General features: G+C 38.2%; 1 protein-coding gene across 9 annotated transcripts in view; it reads left to right on the forward strand.

Annotated features, from left to right (window-relative positions):
• Positions 1 to 20752, forward strand: part of KDM2A (lysine demethylase 2A) — an 89253-nt gene that overhangs the window by 12019 nt on the left and 56482 nt on the right. The window contains exons 1-3 of one of the 9 annotated variants that reach the window (XM_065937870.1): positions 349 to 619; positions 770 to 853; positions 1321 to 1367. The exons of 4 other annotated variants lie outside the window; for them this stretch is intronic. In XM_065937870.1, the coding sequence (XP_065793942.1) occupies positions 1362 to 1367 (6 nt within the window). In that variant the 5' untranslated portion in view covers positions 349 to 619; positions 770 to 853; positions 1321 to 1361. Of the gene's footprint in view, positions 1 to 343; positions 620 to 769; positions 913 to 1320; positions 1368 to 12063; positions 12613 to 20752 lie in introns of those variants that run through there. 4 more of the 9 variants (XM_065937867.1, XM_065937872.1, XM_065937868.1 and 1 more) reach the window with 4 other exon arrangements.

Consider the following 20752-nt stretch of genomic DNA (forward strand, 5'->3'; position numbering starts at 1 on the left):
ACTTGCAAAGAGGGAGAGAAAGAGGGAACAGAGCAATATGAGGAAAATCAAGACACCAATGGTTTCCTTGGTGTCTTGGAAACCAAGGGACTGTGGTGCCCTGTGATTATCACGCACTGTTCTAAGCATTAGTGTATTTTTACTCATTTAATGCTTGTAAATTAAAAGATATTTGCTTTTGAAATTAAAAGATGCTTACTCCTTGGAAGTAAAGTTATAACCAACCTAGATAGCATATTAAAAATCAGAGATACTACTTTGCCAACAAAGGTCCGTCTAGTCAAGACTATGGTTTTTCCAGTGGTCATGTATGGATGTGAGAGTTGGACTGTGAAGAAAGCTGAGCACCGAAAAATTGATGCTTTTGAACTGTGGTGTTGGAGAAGACTCTTGAGAGTCCCTTGAACTGCAAGGAGATCCAACCAGTCCATCCTAAAGGAGATCAGTCCTGGGTGTTCATTGGAAGGACTGATGTTGAAGCTGAAACTTTGGCCACCTCATGTGAAGAGTTGACTCATTGGAAAAGACCCTGATGCTGGGAAGGATTGGGGGCAGGAGGAGAAGGGGACAACAGAGGATGAGATGGATGGCATCACTGACTCGATGGACATGAGTTTGAGTAAGCTCCGGGAGTTGGTGATGGACAGGGAGGCCTGGCGTGCTGCGATTCATGGGGTCGCAAAGAGTCGGACATGACTGAGCGACTAAACTGAACTGAATGCTTGTAAATGTATGAAGTGTAGGTGCTTTTATTATCTCTATTTTATAGATCAGGGAAATGACCCAAGAGGGGACTATATAATTTGCTCAAGACCACTGAGTAGCCACCGGAGAAGTTGGTTTTTGAATCCAGGTTTGTCTGACTCCAGTTTGTATTCTTCACACTGTTGGTGTTTCAAAGAGGAAGGAATGGTAAGCTGAAGTGGTTGCTCCTTAGAGGTGGAGTATACTGAAGACTGAGATTTCTGTTGGATTTGGCAACATAGAGGTTACTGGAGACTTTTAAACAGGAGTTTTCGTGGCATTTGAGGGCAAAAAATATTCTTCAAAATAGATGAGTGAAATAGTGAATGAAGAGAAGTTTAGAGAAGTTTGGCTGTGAAGAGAGAAGGAGCAAGTCATTAGCTACAAGTGTAAGGTCCAGAGGATGTTCTCTTGAATGTTTGTTATGTTTTGTTTTAAGATGGAAGAGATCACTGCATTTTTTGTTAATGGCATTATCAACTGTTAGTCCTTTCTCTGTTACTCTCCATATTTAATCAGTTGCTAAAGACTGCCTGGATTTCTGCTTCATTTTATTGTGTTCTGCAAATATTGCAGTTTTTACAGATTGAAGATTTATAACAACTCTGCATTGTCAGATGATGGTTAGTATTGTTTTTAGCTATATTTTGAAATTAAAGTATATTTGGTTGTTTTAGACAATACTTTTGCACATGTAGTAGACCTAATTTAATATAAACATAGTTTTTATATATGAATCTCCAAGGTATGCTTAGATGTCTATTGAAATGAGCAGAAATGTGTTGTGCATGTCCTTGAAAGTCCATAAAGCATATACAAGATAATAACTGAACCCTAACGATTAAAAGACTTTAGCTTGGTCATCAGGAAGTCTGTATCAGTTATTTCAGCCTTATTTTATTCACCTGCAAAATCTTTCTCATTTCAAATAGTTTAAAGCTGTTGTTTTCAAAGTGTGGCCCAGATGACCATGTCATCTGGGAAATTATTAGAAATGCAGATTCCCAGGTCCTAAACCCAGACTTAACTGAATCAGAAACTGGAATGGACCCAGACTTGTTTTGACAAGTCTTCCAAGTGATTCTGATAGATGGTAAAGAGAAGTGCTAGAGTTATTTTAGCCGTCTTCTTTTCTCTTCATTCAAAAAGAAATTAGTTAATTACCTTAATTTAAACTTTATAACTTAATGTTATTTTTAAAACTTTTCTTCATATGTATTTCCTACCAGTTGAATTTGAGAATGTTTTTCTAAACTAGTAGTAGCTAAATAGTGAGGTTTTTGAATCAGAGGCAGTAGATTGAGAAGTATTTGAAGACTGTTGCTTGCACAAAGCAAAGAATGAGTATGTGTATGTGGTTATATCTGTGTGTATGCATCTAGCGTACATACATGCTTTTCTGTCAGTGGAATATTCTCCTTAAAAGAGTGGTTAAGAGAAGGGAAAGATACAGTACAGGCATTTCTTAGGCAGACTCAATGAGTGGTATGGCAGAATAAGAAGTATCAAAAAGTAAAGGCTGCTTTTTTTGCAGTAGTAGATAGACATACAGTCAGCCCACTGTGTTCCTGCATCCTGCATCCATGGATTCAACCAACCAGGGGGGAAATTGAAAGTTTTAAAAAGCAAAACTTGAATTTGCTATGCTGGCACCTACTTACATAGCATTTACATCATATTTATAATCATTTGTATAGTGTTGTAATAGGTAATCTAGAGATGGTTCAAAGTACATGGGAGGATGTGCATAGATTATATGCAAATACTACACAATTTTATAAGGGGTTTGAGTGAGTATCTGTGGAATTTGGTTTCCAGTGGCAGGGGTGGAGGGTATGCAGAGTTCCTAAAACAAATCCCATGTGGATGCTGAGGGACTGTATTTACTTCCTGTAACAAGGAGCTCTTTTAGTAATAGATGTGTGCCTCTGTGTTACCTTCAAAGAGTTGTTGTGGACTGAAAGGTACTGATTATTGTTGATAGTCATGTACTTCCTATAGAGGGAGTCGCACACTCTACTATTGGAAGCCATGGTAATAGCCTGTGTCAGATGCATGTTTCGTGCTTGGCACTGTGCTAGGTGCTTTTCCATGCAGTCCACTTGCACTGTTGTCGTTCTGGCTTACTGCCTTGAGTTTAAGTTTACTCTCTGTCAAATTAAATAATAGAATTCCTAAAAAGAACTCCTTTTAATATACATGGTTGAACACTTCCAGGATTTAGTAAACAATATCATGTTTGTTCCATTTATCTTTTGTGCTTTTTGTGTGTGTCAATATTTTTATAGATTATACTCCATTTAAGTTTATTACAAAACAATGGCTGTATTTCCCTGTGCTGTACAATGTATCTTTTTTGCTTATTTATTTTATACATAGTAACTTTACCTTTAGTTATTACCCATCTCATACTCTGTAAATTGAAGAAGCCTGTTTTCTTTCATCTTTCCTTATGATGAAAAAGCTGCTTTTTTTTTTTCCTTTCTTTACTTTTTGTAATTGCCTTTCTCTAAATATTTCTACCTATTTAACTGCTTCTTAGTGTGGTTACCAAAACTGTGAGAATGGTCGTAGGTTCAGAAGTCTTGTTCTTTTTGGTCTTTTGCTCATTTGTTTATTCAGCAAGCATTGCCGGGTGTGCTGCTGATGATTAATGCATGTGCTGGGGATACAGAAGTGGGTGTCTGTGCCCTGTCCTTGTAGTCAGGAGGACAGAGAATGGGGCTCTGCTGTGATAAATGAAGCCAGAGAAAGGAGCGTATGACTGAGGAAAGAAAGTCTTAAAAGTGGAGGTAAACTAACTGGATATTGGAACATTAAGGTTGTTCAAGAGGCCAGAGGATGAGGAAGGAAATTCCAAGCAGAGGAACCAGCATGTTGAGAGGCAAAGAAATATGGAACAGCACTACAGCGTTACCAGTAGTTCAGTGTTAGCTAGTAGATACAAACTGGAGAGGGTCTGAGATCAGAAGAGTCTGAATCCTGTTAAGTTGTTTGTACTTTATGCAATAGGCAGTGAGGAGACATGACAGAAACTAGAAACATGGGAATACTTGATGGTATCTGCTTTAGAAAGACTGCCCTGGGAGGGTGTTGTGGTGGATAGGCTAGTGAGGGAAGAATTGCAGATAAGAAGTTACTATAATAGCTTAGAAAGAAGTGATAGCGAAGTCTTTGTACCAAGAATGGACATGGAAAAGAGACTGAGTCGAGATAGTTTAGGACAGAGTTGGTGGGACTTGATGATCCTATTAGATGCCCTTGAAGAGGAAGATGACCCCTGAGTTCTTGGCTTGTTCTTGTTCCCAGTTGTTGGTTGGTGTCACTCATTGAAAGAGAATACCATGGTTTTTTGCAAAGGTAAGAATGTAATTTTGATATTTTGTATTAGTCCTTGGGCTTCCCTGGTGGCTCAGATGGTAAAGAATCTGCTGGCAGTGCAGGAGACCTGGGTTTGATCCCTGGGTCGGGAAGATCCCTTGGAGAAGGGAATGGCCAGCCACTCCAATATTCTTGCCTGGAGTATTCCATGGACAGAGGAGCCTGGTGGACTACAGCCCATGGGGTTGCAAAGAGTCAGATGTGCCTGAGTGACTAATCTGTTAGTCTTTCTCTCTACAGTAGTATATTTAAATAATCAATTATTTATTGGGTCTCTTCTGTAAAGAACCCTATCAGAGATTCTGGGCTAATGTCATGAGGTATCAACATGTATTGGGATGACTTTTTATTAGGTGAAACTAGTTCAAAACCCTCGTATTTTAATTACTATGTGGATTACTTAATTTTCCTGTAGGCATTCTGCTTTTAACTTGCCTAAATCAAAGGCTAATAGTATTATGCTCATTCACATGGCTTAAGCCGTTTTCTCAGTTTATCCCACTCTGTTTGAAATATTTCTCTGTATTGTCTTCTGTGTCATTTATGAAAGTATTAGGAACTGTCCCAAACCTTTTATTGTGGAAAACATATGGAAACATCCAACTTCTTGTTCCTTATTTAATTTTTTAAACCAGTTCTCCATATATGATACAAAATTATTCCAAATTCTGTTTTAAAAATTCTGTAGAGAAACTTTGTTAAAAATTTTGTAATTCTAACTAAATTATATTTCTCTAGTTTCTCACTTCATAGAACCCGTGTGGCCATTCTAACAGGACATTTGGGAAAAGCTTTGTTGATACTTAGCATTCTTAAGTTAGGTTGGAGGTGTGAGGAACTCTCAGTTACCAGCCATGAGCCAACAGACTCTACTTTCACTGGGTAAAAGGAATTTATAGTGCTGTGATCAGATGTCAGGTGGGTGGTAGTGGTAGTTTTAGATCTGGGAAGGCATCACATCTCTAGGCCTTTTGGTCTTTCCTGTGTAAGAACAGCCTTCTCTCATTTTTTATAGACAGTTTTCTGATCACCTGGATGCATGCATGCTAAGTTGCTCTCTGTGCAATCCCATGGACTCTAGCCTGCCAGGCTCCTCTGTCCATGGGATTCTCCAGGCAAGAATACTGGAGTGGGTTGCCATTTCCTCCTCCAGGGGATCTTCCGGACACAGGGATCGAACCCATGTCTCTTATGTCTCTTGCGTTGGCTGCCTGGGAAACCCAATCACATGTGCACAGCTCCTTAACTTGATGACTTAGCTCTAAGATCCATCTGAAATCTAAAAACTATTGGCTAGAGTTTCTCAAATCTTGTTCTATGATAATAACTTTTGAAATTCATTGGCTTCTGTGAAAGCACTAATGGGATGGCAAGAGAATGACAAGCTGGCCATTTGCATCAGAACCTGCCTGTTCATTCACAAGTGTCTGATAGGTTCATTGCCTCAGGACTTCAAACTAGGCACACTTGCTTGCTTACCTGTGAAACAGGCTCTGTTCAATTTCTGAAAAGGGACAGTGCTTTTTTGTATACTTTTTTGTTCCTTCGGGAGGGTGCTTTTTTGTATACTATTAAATCCTAAAATAGCTTATTGATTAGTTGTACTGTGGAAGTAATTTGATAATAAAAAACTCCTATTAACATTATAATTATATACAGAATAATACAGAGGACTTGAGAAAAATTCAAATAAGATTTTCCCATGGGTAAAATTTTGTTTTACCTTTTCCCATATTGATCAGTCTTTTGGAATGTAATACTGATGACTTCCCTCAGCATTGATAGAATCCATTTTGGGTGAGTGAATGAGGAACATGTTTAAAGGATTTTACCTTGTCAACTGATAAAAGTTACACTGGCTGTGAAAAATACAGGAAAGTCATTCATAATCTTAAACTTAACCATCATTACCATTTAAACATATCTCCTTCCAGTTTTTTACCCCATGCATAAAAGTATTTCTGTGTAGCTGGGATTATGCTTGATACCATTTTATATCTTCTTTTTAACTTTATCATAATCATTTTCCAGTCACTAAAAATTCTTACTAAAGTTTTTATTGACTAAAGGTGTACTGTGATTTCCTATGGTTTATTTGCCCATTTCTCTGTTTTGAACATTTGAGGAACATTGAAAATAAAAGTGCAGGGACTTCTCTGGCAGCCCAGTGGTTAAGAATCTGTGCTTCCACTTCCTACTAGGGCTGCGAGTTCAATCCCTAGTCAGGGAACTAAGATCCTACATGCTCTACGATGCAGCCAAAAAGAAAAAGTGGTGAACTTAATTTTTTTTTTTAAGTATTTCTGGGTATATCCTTATCATCCCTAGAAGTACAGTATTTTAAGGTTATGAACATTAAAAAAAAACTTACTGTGAAAAAATTTAAACATACACAGAATAAATAATAGTGGATATACTCCCCTATACCCATCCCCAGCTACAGCTGCTCTGCTCTATCCTCTGCTCCCTTACAGTTATCTTAAATTAAATCCCAGATACTTTTATTTGAGTAATTTATTTAATCTGTAACATATGTCAGTTATGTATATCTGAATTTTTAGTAAAACTTATTATTTGTGACGTATAAAGCACCTACAGAAAAGAACATAAAACATATTGACTTCTAGTCCAGTGTGTGATCGCAGACTGAATTCTCTTGTAACTATCAGTCATCAAGATTTGGAGTTGCTGTCACCTCAGACGTTTGCTCATGCCCCTCCCAAACACTAACTTCGCTTTTCTGTTCCAGTGGAGACTCCTAGGGCTTTTGCTTAGTTTTACTTGATTTTGAACTTTGGAATGTGTATTTTGGCTTGTTGCACCCAACTTTTTGGAGATTTATCTATGTTGCTCTGTAATATGGAGGCTTTAAAAGCATATTACCAGTGTCTCAGTAAATGAACAGCTTCTTAATATCTTCATTATTCAGATTTTCCTACTGACTCTCACTTTTTTTTTTTTTAATGATTGGCTTGTATGAATCATGAGTCAGATAAGGTTCATCCACATGTTGTGTATGGTTAGTGTGTTTAAAGTCTCTTAACCTGTAAGTCCCTGTTTCCCCCTTTTCTTTTTCTTTTCTTGTAGAAAGATCTGGTTACTTGTCATATAGAATTTCCTACTTTCTGAATTGTGCTGATTTCATAGCCACGTTATTTTTTAAGTTGAGATATGTTAATATTTAAGATACAATAAAATATACAGGTCTTACATTGAGTTTTGTGAGTTTTGACAGTGTAACATTTCTATCTTCATGGAAAATTTCCTTGTGTCCCTTTGTCTTTAGTGTCCTGTTCCATCCCTATATCTGACTTCTGTCACCATAGACTAAATGTGCCAGTGTTAATAAATATAGAATCATAGCATTTGCTCTTCTCTGAGGGCCTTCTTTCACTTAACATTATGTTTTTTAGATTTGTCTGTGTGTTTCCATAATTTTTTCCTTTTTATTGCTGAATATATTCCATTGTGCATACATACTATAATTTGTTTATTCTCCTTTTGATTGGACATTTATGGTTTTGTTTTTGGCTGTTGTGAATAAGGCTGTGGTAAATATTCTTGTAAGTCTTGATATGGACATGTTTTCGTTTTTTCTTGAGAAAATACAAAGGAGTAGTTGCTGGGTCATATGGTAAATGTATGCATATCTTTAAAGTGCTCTTCCATTTTATGCTTCTGCCAGCAGTGTGTGAGATCTTCACTTTACTCCGTATCTTTGCCAACACTTTTTGTTCATGCCATGCAGCGTTCGGGATCTTAGTTCCCCCACCAGGAATTGAAACTTTGCCCCCTGCATTGAGAGCACAGAGTCTTAAACACTGGACCACCAGGAAAGTCCTCTTGCCAACATTTTTGACATTAGCCATGAGTGTGAAGTAGTATTACAGTTTGTATTTCTCTGATGATAATCTTGTTGAGCGCCTTCTCGTGTGCTTATTGTGTATTTTCTTTGAGAAAAGTGTCTGTGCAGTCTCTCACCACCCCCCCTTTATTTATTGGTTTGTTCACCTTTTAATTGTTGATTTGTAGTTCTTTTTGTATTTGAATGGGGCTTCCCTGGTGGCTCATTGGTAGAGAATCCACCTGCCCTGCTGGTGCAGGAGACTTTGGTTTGATTGCTGGGCCGGGAAGATCCCTGGAGAAGAAAATGGCAACCCAATCCAGTGTTCTTGCCTGGGGAATCCCGTGGACGGAGGAGCCTGGCGGGCTGCAGTGCACTGAGTCGCAGAGAGTTGGACACAGTTACCTAAATGGCTAAACAACAACAAAACAACATATATTTGGATGCAAGTCCTTTGTTAGACTTAATGTGCTGCAAATATTTTTTCCAAAAGTTTGTGACTTACCATTTTCTTTTCTTAGTGGTATATTTTGATAAACAGAATTTTTTTATCTTTTTTTTTCTTTATTTGTAACATGCTTTTTAAAACTTGATTTTTGAGATGACTCTTTGAAGGGGAATATGGTAGTGTCCTCATTTTGCTTATTAGGAAGTAGAGGCCCAGAGAGGTAAAATGACTTGTCCTAAAGTTATACAACTAATAGAGCAAGCTTAGAAACCAGGTCTTTTTCTTTCAGGTTGAATTTCTTTCCATCACACCATATTCTCTGTTTCTCTTTTCCCATTACCTGAAAATGATACCGTACTCAGCTACTTTCTTTTTCTTAAAGCTCTGTGTCTTCTTTTACTTTGGGGCCTTTGCATGTGTAATTCTGAGTCGAACACTTTTCTTCCTCTCTTGAATTTAATTTATCCTTCAGATTTCAGCTTCTATGTTTCATCCTTTGGGAAAATTTTGACATCTCCTTCTTTTCCTGCAGGTAAGGTACCTCTTCTCCCTATGTCTTTAACAGTAGATTTTTCTGCTGTCATAGCAAATAATACCCTGATTGTATTTCCACTTACTCTAGATTCTGAGGGCAGGAACCATTACAGTTTTATTTATCAAAATATTAATAATGTCTGGCACATGGGAGATGATTAAAAATATAATGAATTTGATTAAATATAATTCTCTCCTTATCTACTTGTTTTTTTTTTTTTTTTACTGTATACTTAACTCTGTAGTATATTTAATTTAACATTTTTGTGTAGTGTCACGATGCTCTACTTGTAATTGCTGAATACCTGAAGGATTGTAACATGTTAAAGGGAAGATTATGAAAATTTATTTTTATTCCCTACATACTAGGGAGTATTAAAACGTAATTGAATATTTGACTAGCTTTAGGGAGTTTTCTTTATCCGTTTACTTTATTTTTATTCATTTACTTTTACTGTTGACAGTGTCTTAAACAGAAAGTTTAAACTATATAATTGCCTGAAAGATACTGCCTCTGAAAAACTTAATTTATACATTTCACAGCTGCTATCTTTGACATTGAACAACAGGCATTGATTTCATCTTTTATTCCTTAAGAATAGATAGTTTCTTAAAAAGTAATCTCTGACAGCTGTTCTATGGTTTGGTAAAAAAAAATCCTTATTCTTAGGAAATATATGCTTAAGTATTAAGGAGTAAAGGGATATCATATATGCAGCTTATTCTCAGATGGTTTGGGAGTAAGTGGGCAAAAAAATACACACCTGTGGAATGCAAATTGGTGCAGCTACTTTGGAAAACAATATGGTAGCTCCTTAAAAAACTAAAAATAGAGTTGCCATATAATCCAGCAGCCTCACTACTACCTCCGTGGTACTTTCTAGACAGGAGTACTGGAGTGGGGTGCCATTGCCTTCTCCTGCTCTTGTGATGAGGATTCAGCATTTTCACTGTTACATCGCAGGTTCAGTCCTTGGTTGGGGAACTGAGATCCCGCAAGCTGCTTGGCCTGGCCAAAAAAAGAATGAAATAATGCCATTTACAGCAACATAGACGAACCTAGCGGAGAAGGCAGTGGCACCCCATTCCAGTACTCTTGCCTGGAAAATCCCATGGATGGAGGAGCCTGGTAGGCTGAGGTCCATGGGGTTGCTAAGAGTTGGACATGACTGAGCGACTTCACTTTCATTTTTCACTTTCATGCATTGGAGAAGAAAATGGCAACCCACTCCAGTGTTCTTGCCTGGAGAATCCCAGGGACGGGGGACCTGGTGGGCTGCCGTCTATGGGGTCGCACAGAGTCAGACACAAGACTGAAGTGACTTAGCAGCAGCAGCAGATGGACCTAGAGATTATCAAAAGAAGTGAAATAAGAGATACCATATAATATCACTTGTAGTGAAAGTTAAAGTCGCTCAGTTGTGTCCAACTCTTTGCAACCCCACGGACTATAAATTCTCCAGGCCAGAATACTGGAGTGGATTGCCTTTCCCTTCTCCAGGGGATCTTCCCAACCCAGGGATTGAACCCAGGTCTCCTGCCTTGCAGGTGGATTCTTTACCAGCTGAGCCACAAGGGAAGCCCTATCACTTATATGTGGAATCTAAAATATGGCATAAATGAACTTACCTATGAAACGGAAACAGACTCACAGACACAGAAAACAGACATGGTTACCAAAAGTGAAAGGTGGGGGGGTAATATATTAGGCAGATACAAACTATTATATAAAAAATAGATAAACAACAAGGTCATACTGTATAGTACTGGAAACTTTACTCAATATCCTATAGTAAACAATAATGGAAAAGAATGTGAAAAAGAATATGTGTATATATATGTGTAACTGAGTCACTTTACTGCACACCAGAAACTAACACATTGTAAATCAACCATGCTTCAGTAAATAAATTAAATTCCATACCCGTATACACAAACACACACACACACCTGTATATATCCACACCCCCTTCTCCCCTTTGCATGGTAGTATGGGACTATAAAAATGACCCTGCGTACTGAGACCTTGTAAGATCCTTGTCAATGGGAAAAATGATGTGCCCTTTAAAATTTTTGTCAAAATTAAAAATGATTTCATCATTAGTTATAAATGTCTGAGAAAGTGAAAACAATAGTAAGCATATGTTTCTGGGGGACTTCCCTTGTGGCTCAGACAGTAAAGAATCTGCCTGCAATGCAGGACACCTGGGTTTGATCCCTGGGTCTGGAAGGTGTTTATTTGATAGACTATAATTTAAAACATTAGAAATATGGAATATTAAAATGTTCTCTATCTTTTGTTAAAAGTTTACCGTAACTTGAACGGTGCTTGCCTGCTTCTTGTCATGTAACTTAAGATATGGAGCAAGCATCTTCTGGATGCCTTGACTTCCAGCATTTTATCCTTTGTACTTTCAATGTCATGAATATTACTGAGAGTTCATTTTTTGCTGGTGTCTCTTTTTGTGGGACAGCCTCATCCTTATCACCATCATCACTTTCCTTAATGTGTATGTCGAGAAGTTTGCCTGCACTAACTTCATCTGATGCATGTAACTCTATTTTCTATTCAGATTTCACTTCCAGCATTACTACTATTTATCTCTTTCTTCATTTTTACCTCTGAAGGCCGGTTCCCTCTTTTGATTATCAATTTTTGTAAAGTTTCATGTGGGTTTATTACTGGAAGCTAGCCATCAACACAGTCACACACTGTGTGCTGTTTGTGTGTGAACTGGGTAACGTGCCCGGTGACTCGTCAGTAGACTTTGAAGGAAGGGGTGTGATCGGTCACTGGACACAGTACACATCTGTCATTTTCATAGCCACTTTTTCGAGCAGTAAAATTTTACTTGGGCAGCTGCCCCATGGCTCACATACCATGGTACCTGATATTTGAACTGTGTTGTTGGGAGACTGATGTTCAAGAATATCTGATATTCAAGAATCAGAGTTAAATAATAGCTTCTCTGGAAATGCTGGATCTTAAACTATTGAGGACAGAGAGCCAGAGAAATAATTTTAGAAAGTAAAGTGCAAAAGGCACGTTTTAGAACTTAGTTGTCTTGAGATTTGAGTGAAATTACTGAGACCCAATGAGAAGGTTAGAAGTTGCCTTGATAATTAGAGTAGGATATAGAGCAAAGGGTTGGCCTGACATTGTGGGGAAGGCAAACTAATTGCTAGCTTTTAAAGTTTTGATGTTCCTTATAGTCATGAGGTCATCATTTGTAAGGAAAGGTGATAGAACAGGAAACAGTTTAGGAAAGAAGCTTGAAACAGCATGTGTAATATGAATTGAAGTCACTAAATACAAAATGAGCAATACTGAAATGGTGAATGGGAAAGAACCATTTATTCTCTCTTTTTTTTTTTTGCTGTAGAAAAAACTCTTCAGGTTAATATTGGCTATAAAAAATATTGGTTTTAAACTATAGTTCCATGCTTTCTGCCCTCATTTTAGTGAGTTTAATGATTTCTTGAGTATAAGATGTTTTGTAAAAGCTTTTAAGGGAAAAGGCAATGGCACCCCACTCCAGTACTCTTGCCTGGGAAGTCCCGTGGACGGAGGAGCCTGGTGGGCTGCCGTCTGTGGGGTTGCACAGAGTTGGACACGACTGACACAACTTAGCAGCAGCAGCAGCAGCAAAAGCTTTTAAAGGTAGGTAGCTTTTTTAGTTCATCTGGAATTATGTTAGTATGTTTGAAACTTCCTCAGAACCTAGCCCAGCACTAAAGTTACTTTGCAGTAAAGATTTCCTGAACCAGATTAAATATCCCATGCAAGATGGAAGTTGAAACAGCTAAGATTTGTGACAGTGTCTGACATAGAAGCCCAGAATGTTTTTGTTCACCTAAGTCGCGTCTTACTCTTTGCGACCCCATGAACTGCAGCATGCCAGACTTCCCTTTCCCTCACCATCTCCTGGAGTTTACCCAAGTTCATGTCCATTGCTTTGATACCATCCAGCCGTCTCATCCTCTGTCGCCCCCTTTTCCTTCTGCCTTCAATCTTTCCCAGCATCAGGGTCTTTTCCAGTGAGTTGGCTGTTGGCATCAGGTGTCCAAAGTATTAGAGCTTCAGCTTCAGCATCAGTTCTTCCAGTGAGTATTCAGGGTTGATTTCCTTTAAGATTGACTGGTTTGATCTCCTTATTCTTACTCTCCGGAGTATATAATCAACTTAAAAGCAATGCTGTTATAGGAGATTTGGCATATGAGAGTAGAGGTGAGTCTTGTTGGTTTTTCAGCCAGGCTTAACCACAGCTCCTTGTGCCGTCCTGGGAAAGGTCAGGTCCTTCCACTGGATTTCAGAAGTCAGTGAACCTAGCTAAACTTTATTAAAGTAAAAAGGGAAGAGAAGTTCAAGGATCATGAGCTTCAGAGACACTGCATTGTTACCTTACGTTAGAGATTCCTGTAGCAAGACTTTATTCTAGTGGTAATGTAAATATCGACCGAGTGTACACTTATTAACTTAGTTTTTACTAGATCAGTTATAGTTGCTTTAAATATTTGTCATTATTGCAGTCCTTTAACCCAAAAAAAAAAAAAAAAAGATGTGTGGTAGATAAAACTCAAATCGTAGGGTTTTTCCTTTCTCAGAAACAAATAATCCAAGCAGGGGAAAGAGAGAATGGAACAAAGTGAGAAAGTCCTGTTAACATATACACACTGCCATGCATGAAATGGATAGCCAGTGGTAGCTGCTGCACGGCACAGGGACCCCAGCCTGGTGCCCTGCCCACCTAACGGGACAGGATAGCAGGTGGGGTGGGAAATAGGATCAGGAAGGAGGGGCTGTGTGTGTGTGTGTGTGTGTGTGTGTGTGTGTGTGTGTGTGCATGCACGCCCGTGTGCGTGTAGTTACAGCTAATTCAGGATGTTATCCGGCAGAAACCAACACAACATTATAAAGCAGTTACCCTCCAGTTAAAAACAAAAGGAACAATCCACACCCTAAAGTGCAGTCCAGATGAATTTATCTACTGTACTTTGCTTAGAATGAACAAAAAGAGCTGAGGTAGAGGCTGGTTGCCCATGGCTTGTCACTTCAGTTCTACTTAAATCTGTTAAGCTTTTGGTAGGTTTGGAGTGCCACAACCATGTTCAGTGTAGTTAGTAAGTCAGTCAAGAAATGGTCTTACAGCTTCCTTTATTGAGTCTGGCAGATAAATAAGCAAATATTTTTCTTTAACAATGGCAAAAATTAAGGAGTGTTTTCTCTTTACTCCTACATTAACTGAATATTCCCTTAGTAAGGCTGTAACTAATCTGTCAATTTCTGTGTGAATTTGCTTTAGTGTGGTTTGGGGTCCCTTCCAGATGCTGACGTGGTGCGACCTTAAATAGAGCACTTCTTAACCTCTCAGAGTCTCAGTTTAGTCATTTGTAAATTAGGGGTAATAATGATACTTGCCTTTTTAGAGTTGTTTGAGGATTTAATAGGATAATGAATATAGACTGCTTTGCAAACAATGAAGTTTCAATAAATGGTATCTATTATAATTTTCAAAACAAGTTATATAACCAGCTAGTTCTATATATTTCAAATATGACTGGTTTTTAATTATACAAATAGAATAGGAATATATTATTATATAAAGTATTATAGATAAAGAATACATTATTATGTAAAGTATTATAAATAAGGCTTAAAAATAAAGAGCCCCAATGGCTTTAGCCCTGATCCTTTCCCCCCAAGGAACTGTTTTATCAGTACACGTATCCTACCGTGTTGTCTTCTTTGCCTTTATACATGCATACACAACCGCATGTACACAAATAATACACAGGTAAATGTATTTTCTGTTTCACAGACCCAGTATAAAAAGATAGTATTTAGTAATTTTGTAGATATTACAAGTACTAGTTATTAGAATTTATATTTTATAGTCTTAATAATCCAAGCATATGAGCTTCCCAGGTGGCTCAGTGATAAAGAATCTGCCTGTTGTCAACCTTTGTATTCTGCTGTCTCCAGTTGAAGGCGGTTTTCTAAATATATTTACCCCCACCTTTTTAGTTTGAAAAAATTCTAATACAGAAAAGTTGAAAGAGTAGTATAATGATCATCTGTATATTCACCTAAAGTCTCGAGTGTTTTCTAAAAATTGCCGCATTATTTCTGTATATAGTTTCTCAAGGCTGAATTATTTGAAAGTAATGCTTGCTCATCATGACATATTTGTGTGTGTGCTCAGTCGTGTCCGACTCTTTGTGACCCCATGGACTGTAGCCCACTTGGCTTCTCCATGGAATTTTCCAGGCAAGAAACCTGGAGTGGGTTGCCATTTCCTCCTGCAAAGGATCTTCCCAACCCAAGGGTGGAACCTGTGTCTCTTGTATCTCCTGCATTGCCAGACGGGTTCTTTACCAGCTGAACCACCAGGGAAGCCCAGTTGGAAGCCCCTAAATATTTCAGCAAGTCTTTCCTAAATAAGGGTATGAATCTGATCACAAATCTATTGTCATAACCTAAGAAAATAACAGCAGTTCCCTGTTACCTAATATTCACATTTGCCTAAATGGCTCTTTTCTGGCTTTTTAAAACTCTGGATTCATTCCAAGTTTATGCATTCCATTTAATTATAGCTCTTCAGTCTCTTTTAATCTAGGATAGAGATTGACATACTATAACTCATGTATCAAGTCTGACTAGCCACCTGTTTCTATACAGCCCCCAAAGTACAAAGAGCTTTTACATTTTCCTCCGTATTGTTTTTTTTTAATTGAGATAAAATTCACATAAATAAATTAACCATTTACCTCTTTAAAGTGTGCAGCGTACTGACGTTTAATACATTCAGTGCATTCTGTCTAGTGCCAAGACACTTTGAACACCTAAGAAGGAAACCCTGCACTGTTCAGCAGTGTGCCCATCAGCCCTGCCTTCAGCTCCTGGGAAGCACTAGTTGACCATCTGTTCCTATAGATGAGCCTCTTCTAGATGTTTCATATAGATGGACTAACATGTGACCTTTTGTGTCAGGCTTCCTCCACTGGGCGTGTTTTTGAAGTGCATTCTCATGGTAGCCTGTATCGACATCTCACTCCTTTTTCTGACTGGATGATGTCTCCTTGGTACAGGCGCCCACACCTCCTCATTTGCATGGTAGCCTGTATCGACGTCTCACTCCTTTTTCTGACTGGATGATGTCCCTTGGTACAGGTGCCCGCACCCCCTCCGCCCAGCGGTGGGGTCGGGGTGTCTGCACCTTTGGCCGCTTGGACAGTGCTGCTGTGGGCGCTTGTGCACGAGTGTTTGTCTAAATATGTGCTTTCAGTTCTTTGGCGTTTACATTTTTAAATGGTTGAAAACGATCCAAAGAACAGTACTTTATGACATATAGAAACTGTATGAAATTCAGATTTCAGTATCTGTAGATGAAGCCAAGTTTATGCATTCGTGTTGTCTCTGACTGTTTTCATGCTTCTGTGGCAGAGTTGAAATAGTTGTGATAGAGACCTTATGTCCCACAAAACCTAAAATATTTACTCTCTGGCCCCTTAGAGTAAAAGTTTACTGATTCTGAACAGTCCCTATAGCCTTTTTGTTTTTGTGACATAGATTTTTTTTTTTAACGACTAAGTTTTTATGTTTAAAGCAGTTTGAGATTTGCAGAAAAATTGAGCAGAAAGTACAGAGTTCCCACATACCCCCCCCACCTTGCCTCCCAGTTTCCCCTGTTATTAACATCTTGCATTAGTGTGGTACATTTGTTATAATTGATAAACCTAAAGTGATAAAACGTTATCACCCAAAGTCTGTAGTTTATATTAGGGTTAGCTGTTTGTATTTATAGTTATTTGGGTTATTATGTACGTAGTTTTGACTTTACTAGAATGTCAGATAGTTGGACTCCAAATACAGTGTTGTAGCCTTTCCAGACTAGTTTTTCTCACTTAGTAATATGCATTTAAGTTTCTTGCATATCTCTGTGTCTTGATAGTTCTTTTCATTGCTGAATAATACTCTATTGTGGGGCTTCCCTGGCGGCTCAGTGGTAGAGAATCTACCTGCCAGTGCAGGAGATGTGGGTTCGATCTCTGAGTAAGGAAGAGTCTCTGGAGAAGGAAAAGGCATTCACTCCAGTATTCTTGCCTGGGAAATCTCATGGACAAAGGAGTCTGCTGGGCTATAGTCTGTGGAGTCACTAAAGAATCTGACACAACTTGGCAACTAAACAGCAGCAACACTTCATTGTATGGCTGTACCATAGTTTGTTTATCCACTCACCTAGTGAAGGGCATGTTGGTTGCTTCCAGGTTTTGACACTTCTGAGTAAAACTGCTGTAAGTGTGTACAGATTTTGGTGTGTGGACTTTCAGTATGGGATGTGAAACTTCTGGAGAAGGGTAGTCATGTTGGTTGTATAACAGTGTGAATGCCACTGAACTGTACATGTAAAAATGGTTAAAAATCTTACATTATGTGTAGATTACTTCAGTTTTTAAAAAATATATTATGCCATTATGATGCATCATTGAACTTAGCCCTGCCTCCCTGCCTTTTTTCTGGTAATTTTCCTCACGCTTCTTATTGGTCTGTTTGGACTAATTGAGAAACACCTTCTGAGATAAAATTCTGTAGTTCAGTTCTGCTAGAGAGGAAGAGGCAGTGATGTCACGTTTCATTCACTGCCTCCAGTAGACTTTGTCTTTGTAGCCTCTGTTGAGATCTCTATTGAGATCTCTCGGTGTCCTGGATTGTGCCCAGGCTGTGGGTGGGGCTTCAGCTGTGGGTGGAGCTTCAGCTGTTGGTGCAGACAGGCTCTGCCTTTCACTCTCCGCTGTTTCCATTTGTTGCAGTTTGCCAGATGCAGGCCTGCCTTTGCCAGGATAAGGAGAGACATCTACAGCTTGAACCATTGTCTGAATGCTGCTGTTTTGACCCAGGAAATCCTATAGATTCAGGATGAGAGCAGTAACCATAATGCCAGCAACAGAGTGATTGTTGACCAGTTTGCTGTGAAAGCAGGCCCTTCATTTAGGAAATAAACCTGTTATTAAGAGCAGGAACTCTGTTTAGAGGGAAGGAAAGAGCACCTTTGTTTGTGGCGATGGAGCTTGGATAACCCCTCTTGCCTTCCTATTTACCTGAACTGACTGTGGAAGAGGAGGTGGTAGAAAAGCATTAGAGATGGCTGTGGCAATAGCATGAAACCACGGTAAGGTAAACTGTGACTATTCTATAGACATTTTATCCATCTGAAACCTTTAGTAGCCTATATGTTGGGGAATATCTAGATTCTCAGAATATATCAGAGAATATCACAGATTCTCAGTTTTCAGTATACAGATTATAGGTTATGTGCGTATAGCCTTTGGTTGGCAGTAGTGTAGGGAAACTAGCGTGTGGTAGGGTGTTTTTCAGTTTTTGACTGCAGTAGGAAACACCTTTTTCAGTGAGGAGCCAGTACACTCATACACTTGGGTGTACATAATTGTAACAAAAGTTTCAGGAAATGGTAACCCATACTGTGTTTTCTGATACTCTCCACTTAATTCTATTCTGTTATTTCATTTAAAAAATGCATAAATGGCCTAAATTAATTTTTATGACCCAGGATTTAAACAGGATTGGTGTGAAACAGTGGTTCCCACAGTATGATACATACTCAGGATTCTTTTATGTATAGGAATCTGTGAAGTCAAAACTATCTTTGTATTAATACTAAGATGTTATTTGCCCTTTTCTGTCTGATTCTCTAATTAAAGTGAAGATTTTCTAGAAATACAGTGGAGTTTTCCAGAACTATTTGATGTGTAATGATATCACTCAGGATTAATTGAATGTGTATTTGTGTATTCCTATGTTTTCTAAAAGTTTGTAAAGTAGTAGGATTTACATGTGTTTTTTTCAGAGATTAACTCAGTTTTCAGTACTCATTGTGCTCTTAACTAGCTACTTTTGTTTACACCTGCTCTAATCTTTGTACTTCATCATGGTCCAGTGAAACATTACTTTGAAATCCTGAAGTTTTCCTTGAGCCTTCATGGAAATACAAGGCTTGTTTTGCAATTACATATTTAGAAATTCTTCCATTTTAATTTGTAATCACTAAATATTGACCTGTATAACCCATATATACAAAAGCTGTTTGGGTTCCTCAGTAATTTTTAAGAGTGTAAGGGATTGAGACCAAAAAATTCCAGAACTTCTGTTGTATGGATTAAAAATAGCTACTTGTTAAGTAATTCTGGTTTGTTACCTAACTTTTTTGGTTCTTTCTTCATAACTAAAATTGACATTTCACTGTCTTCATTGGATTATTGTAAGGATTGTAAATAAGCTATAAAAATGGGTTTGAAAATGCTTAACACACACACACAGAAAAGAAAATGCTTAACATAAGGAGGCATTCATATGTTAGCTATTAATATGATAGAAAATGTAGTAACACCTAGTCACATTGATATTTAGCTGTAGCATTTCATAGCAACACTCACCTGTGTGAAAGTGGATTGTCTAAACCTGTTCTAAGTTCTTGTTCTCATTCTGCTCTTGCCTATGCCTCTAGTCTTTAATTAAGTGGGTTTGTTTTCCAAACAAATTATGAGCTTCTGGAAAACAGCCACTCACTTCTATTTATTTCTTTCCTTTCTTGGACAGAACTCAGCCTACAGTAAGTACTCAGTACATGTAAATTCTGGTACAAAAGCCTTGGGACTCCCAGGCTTAGAACCTCTCTGAGGGTGATGGTGGGGAAAGAGCTTTCCGGTCCCTGTTCTCAGTCTACTCTGTCTCTCTTAGAAGCTTTCTTTCAGTACTGAACAAGCTTCCTAAAAAGTACAGTGAAGGATGAAGTACAGTTTATCAAATCACCTCAATTTCGTCTATTCCCCTTTCTCTTGGCAGTATAAAATTTAACACAATTTACCTTTCACTAGGGTTTTCTCTCATTACATCCCAGCAATACAAGAGAATCATAGAAATAGATGCCAGATAATCCAGATTGGTATGATTTAATTTTTATTTTCTATAAATGTATATAATTATTACTCCTGTAATACCTTCTGAGATTTTAGGGTAACACAGGCAGGCACATGTGAAATTTATTTTATGTCAAGAATTGAACTGTGTTCTAAACCTTCTCCTTTTTTGATCACTTCTCTTTTTTCCTTTAGTCTTATCTTCTGTCTTCTGTTCTAGTCTGTCTTGATGTCCAAAAACTTCTTGTATAAGCACGTAGCTCCTCCGTTCTGGCTCTGCACTTCCCCTGTTCACATGTGACTGTTCCTTTAATTATTCCTGAAATGTTGATTTCTGGGTTCCTTCTACCCAGAAAACAACAACAGTGGAACCAACTCTACCACTTAGGCGCCTCCTAAATAACACCTTCCAGGAATGACCACTTCATATTAAATTAAAAGAGCTGGCAGTGTGGGGATGAACAGGGTATAGTTGTTGGATTTCATGAAATTTTATCCCTAGGATTAGGTATTTGGTATAAGATTTAGAGATGGTGGAACCATAAAAGAGCTCCTGAGAGGGTTAGACTTAGAAAACTTACTAGAAGTCTGCCACCTGGGATGATAAAGGAGGAGAAAAACCCAGTGTTTAATGCTGTATGAGAAAAGGTGTGTCAAGTAGGACTTGTCTCCAGCCACGTAAACCAAATCACTCTTTTTGGGAAAGATGTTATTTCCCAATCCAGTGTTGATTCCTGTTCAAAACCACAATTCTTAATACTTTTTGAGCTCATGCCGGCTATTTTATGTCTTTTATCTCTCTTAATCCTCATCCAGTCCTGTGCCGTGGCTTCTATTACAATTGTTAGTTAAGTGGCTTTTACACA

This window comes from Muntiacus reevesi, chromosome 5, assembly GCF_963930625.1.
Source record: "Muntiacus reevesi chromosome 5, mMunRee1.1, whole genome shotgun sequence".
Lineage (NCBI taxonomy): Eukaryota > Metazoa > Chordata > Mammalia > Artiodactyla > Cervidae > Muntiacus > Muntiacus reevesi.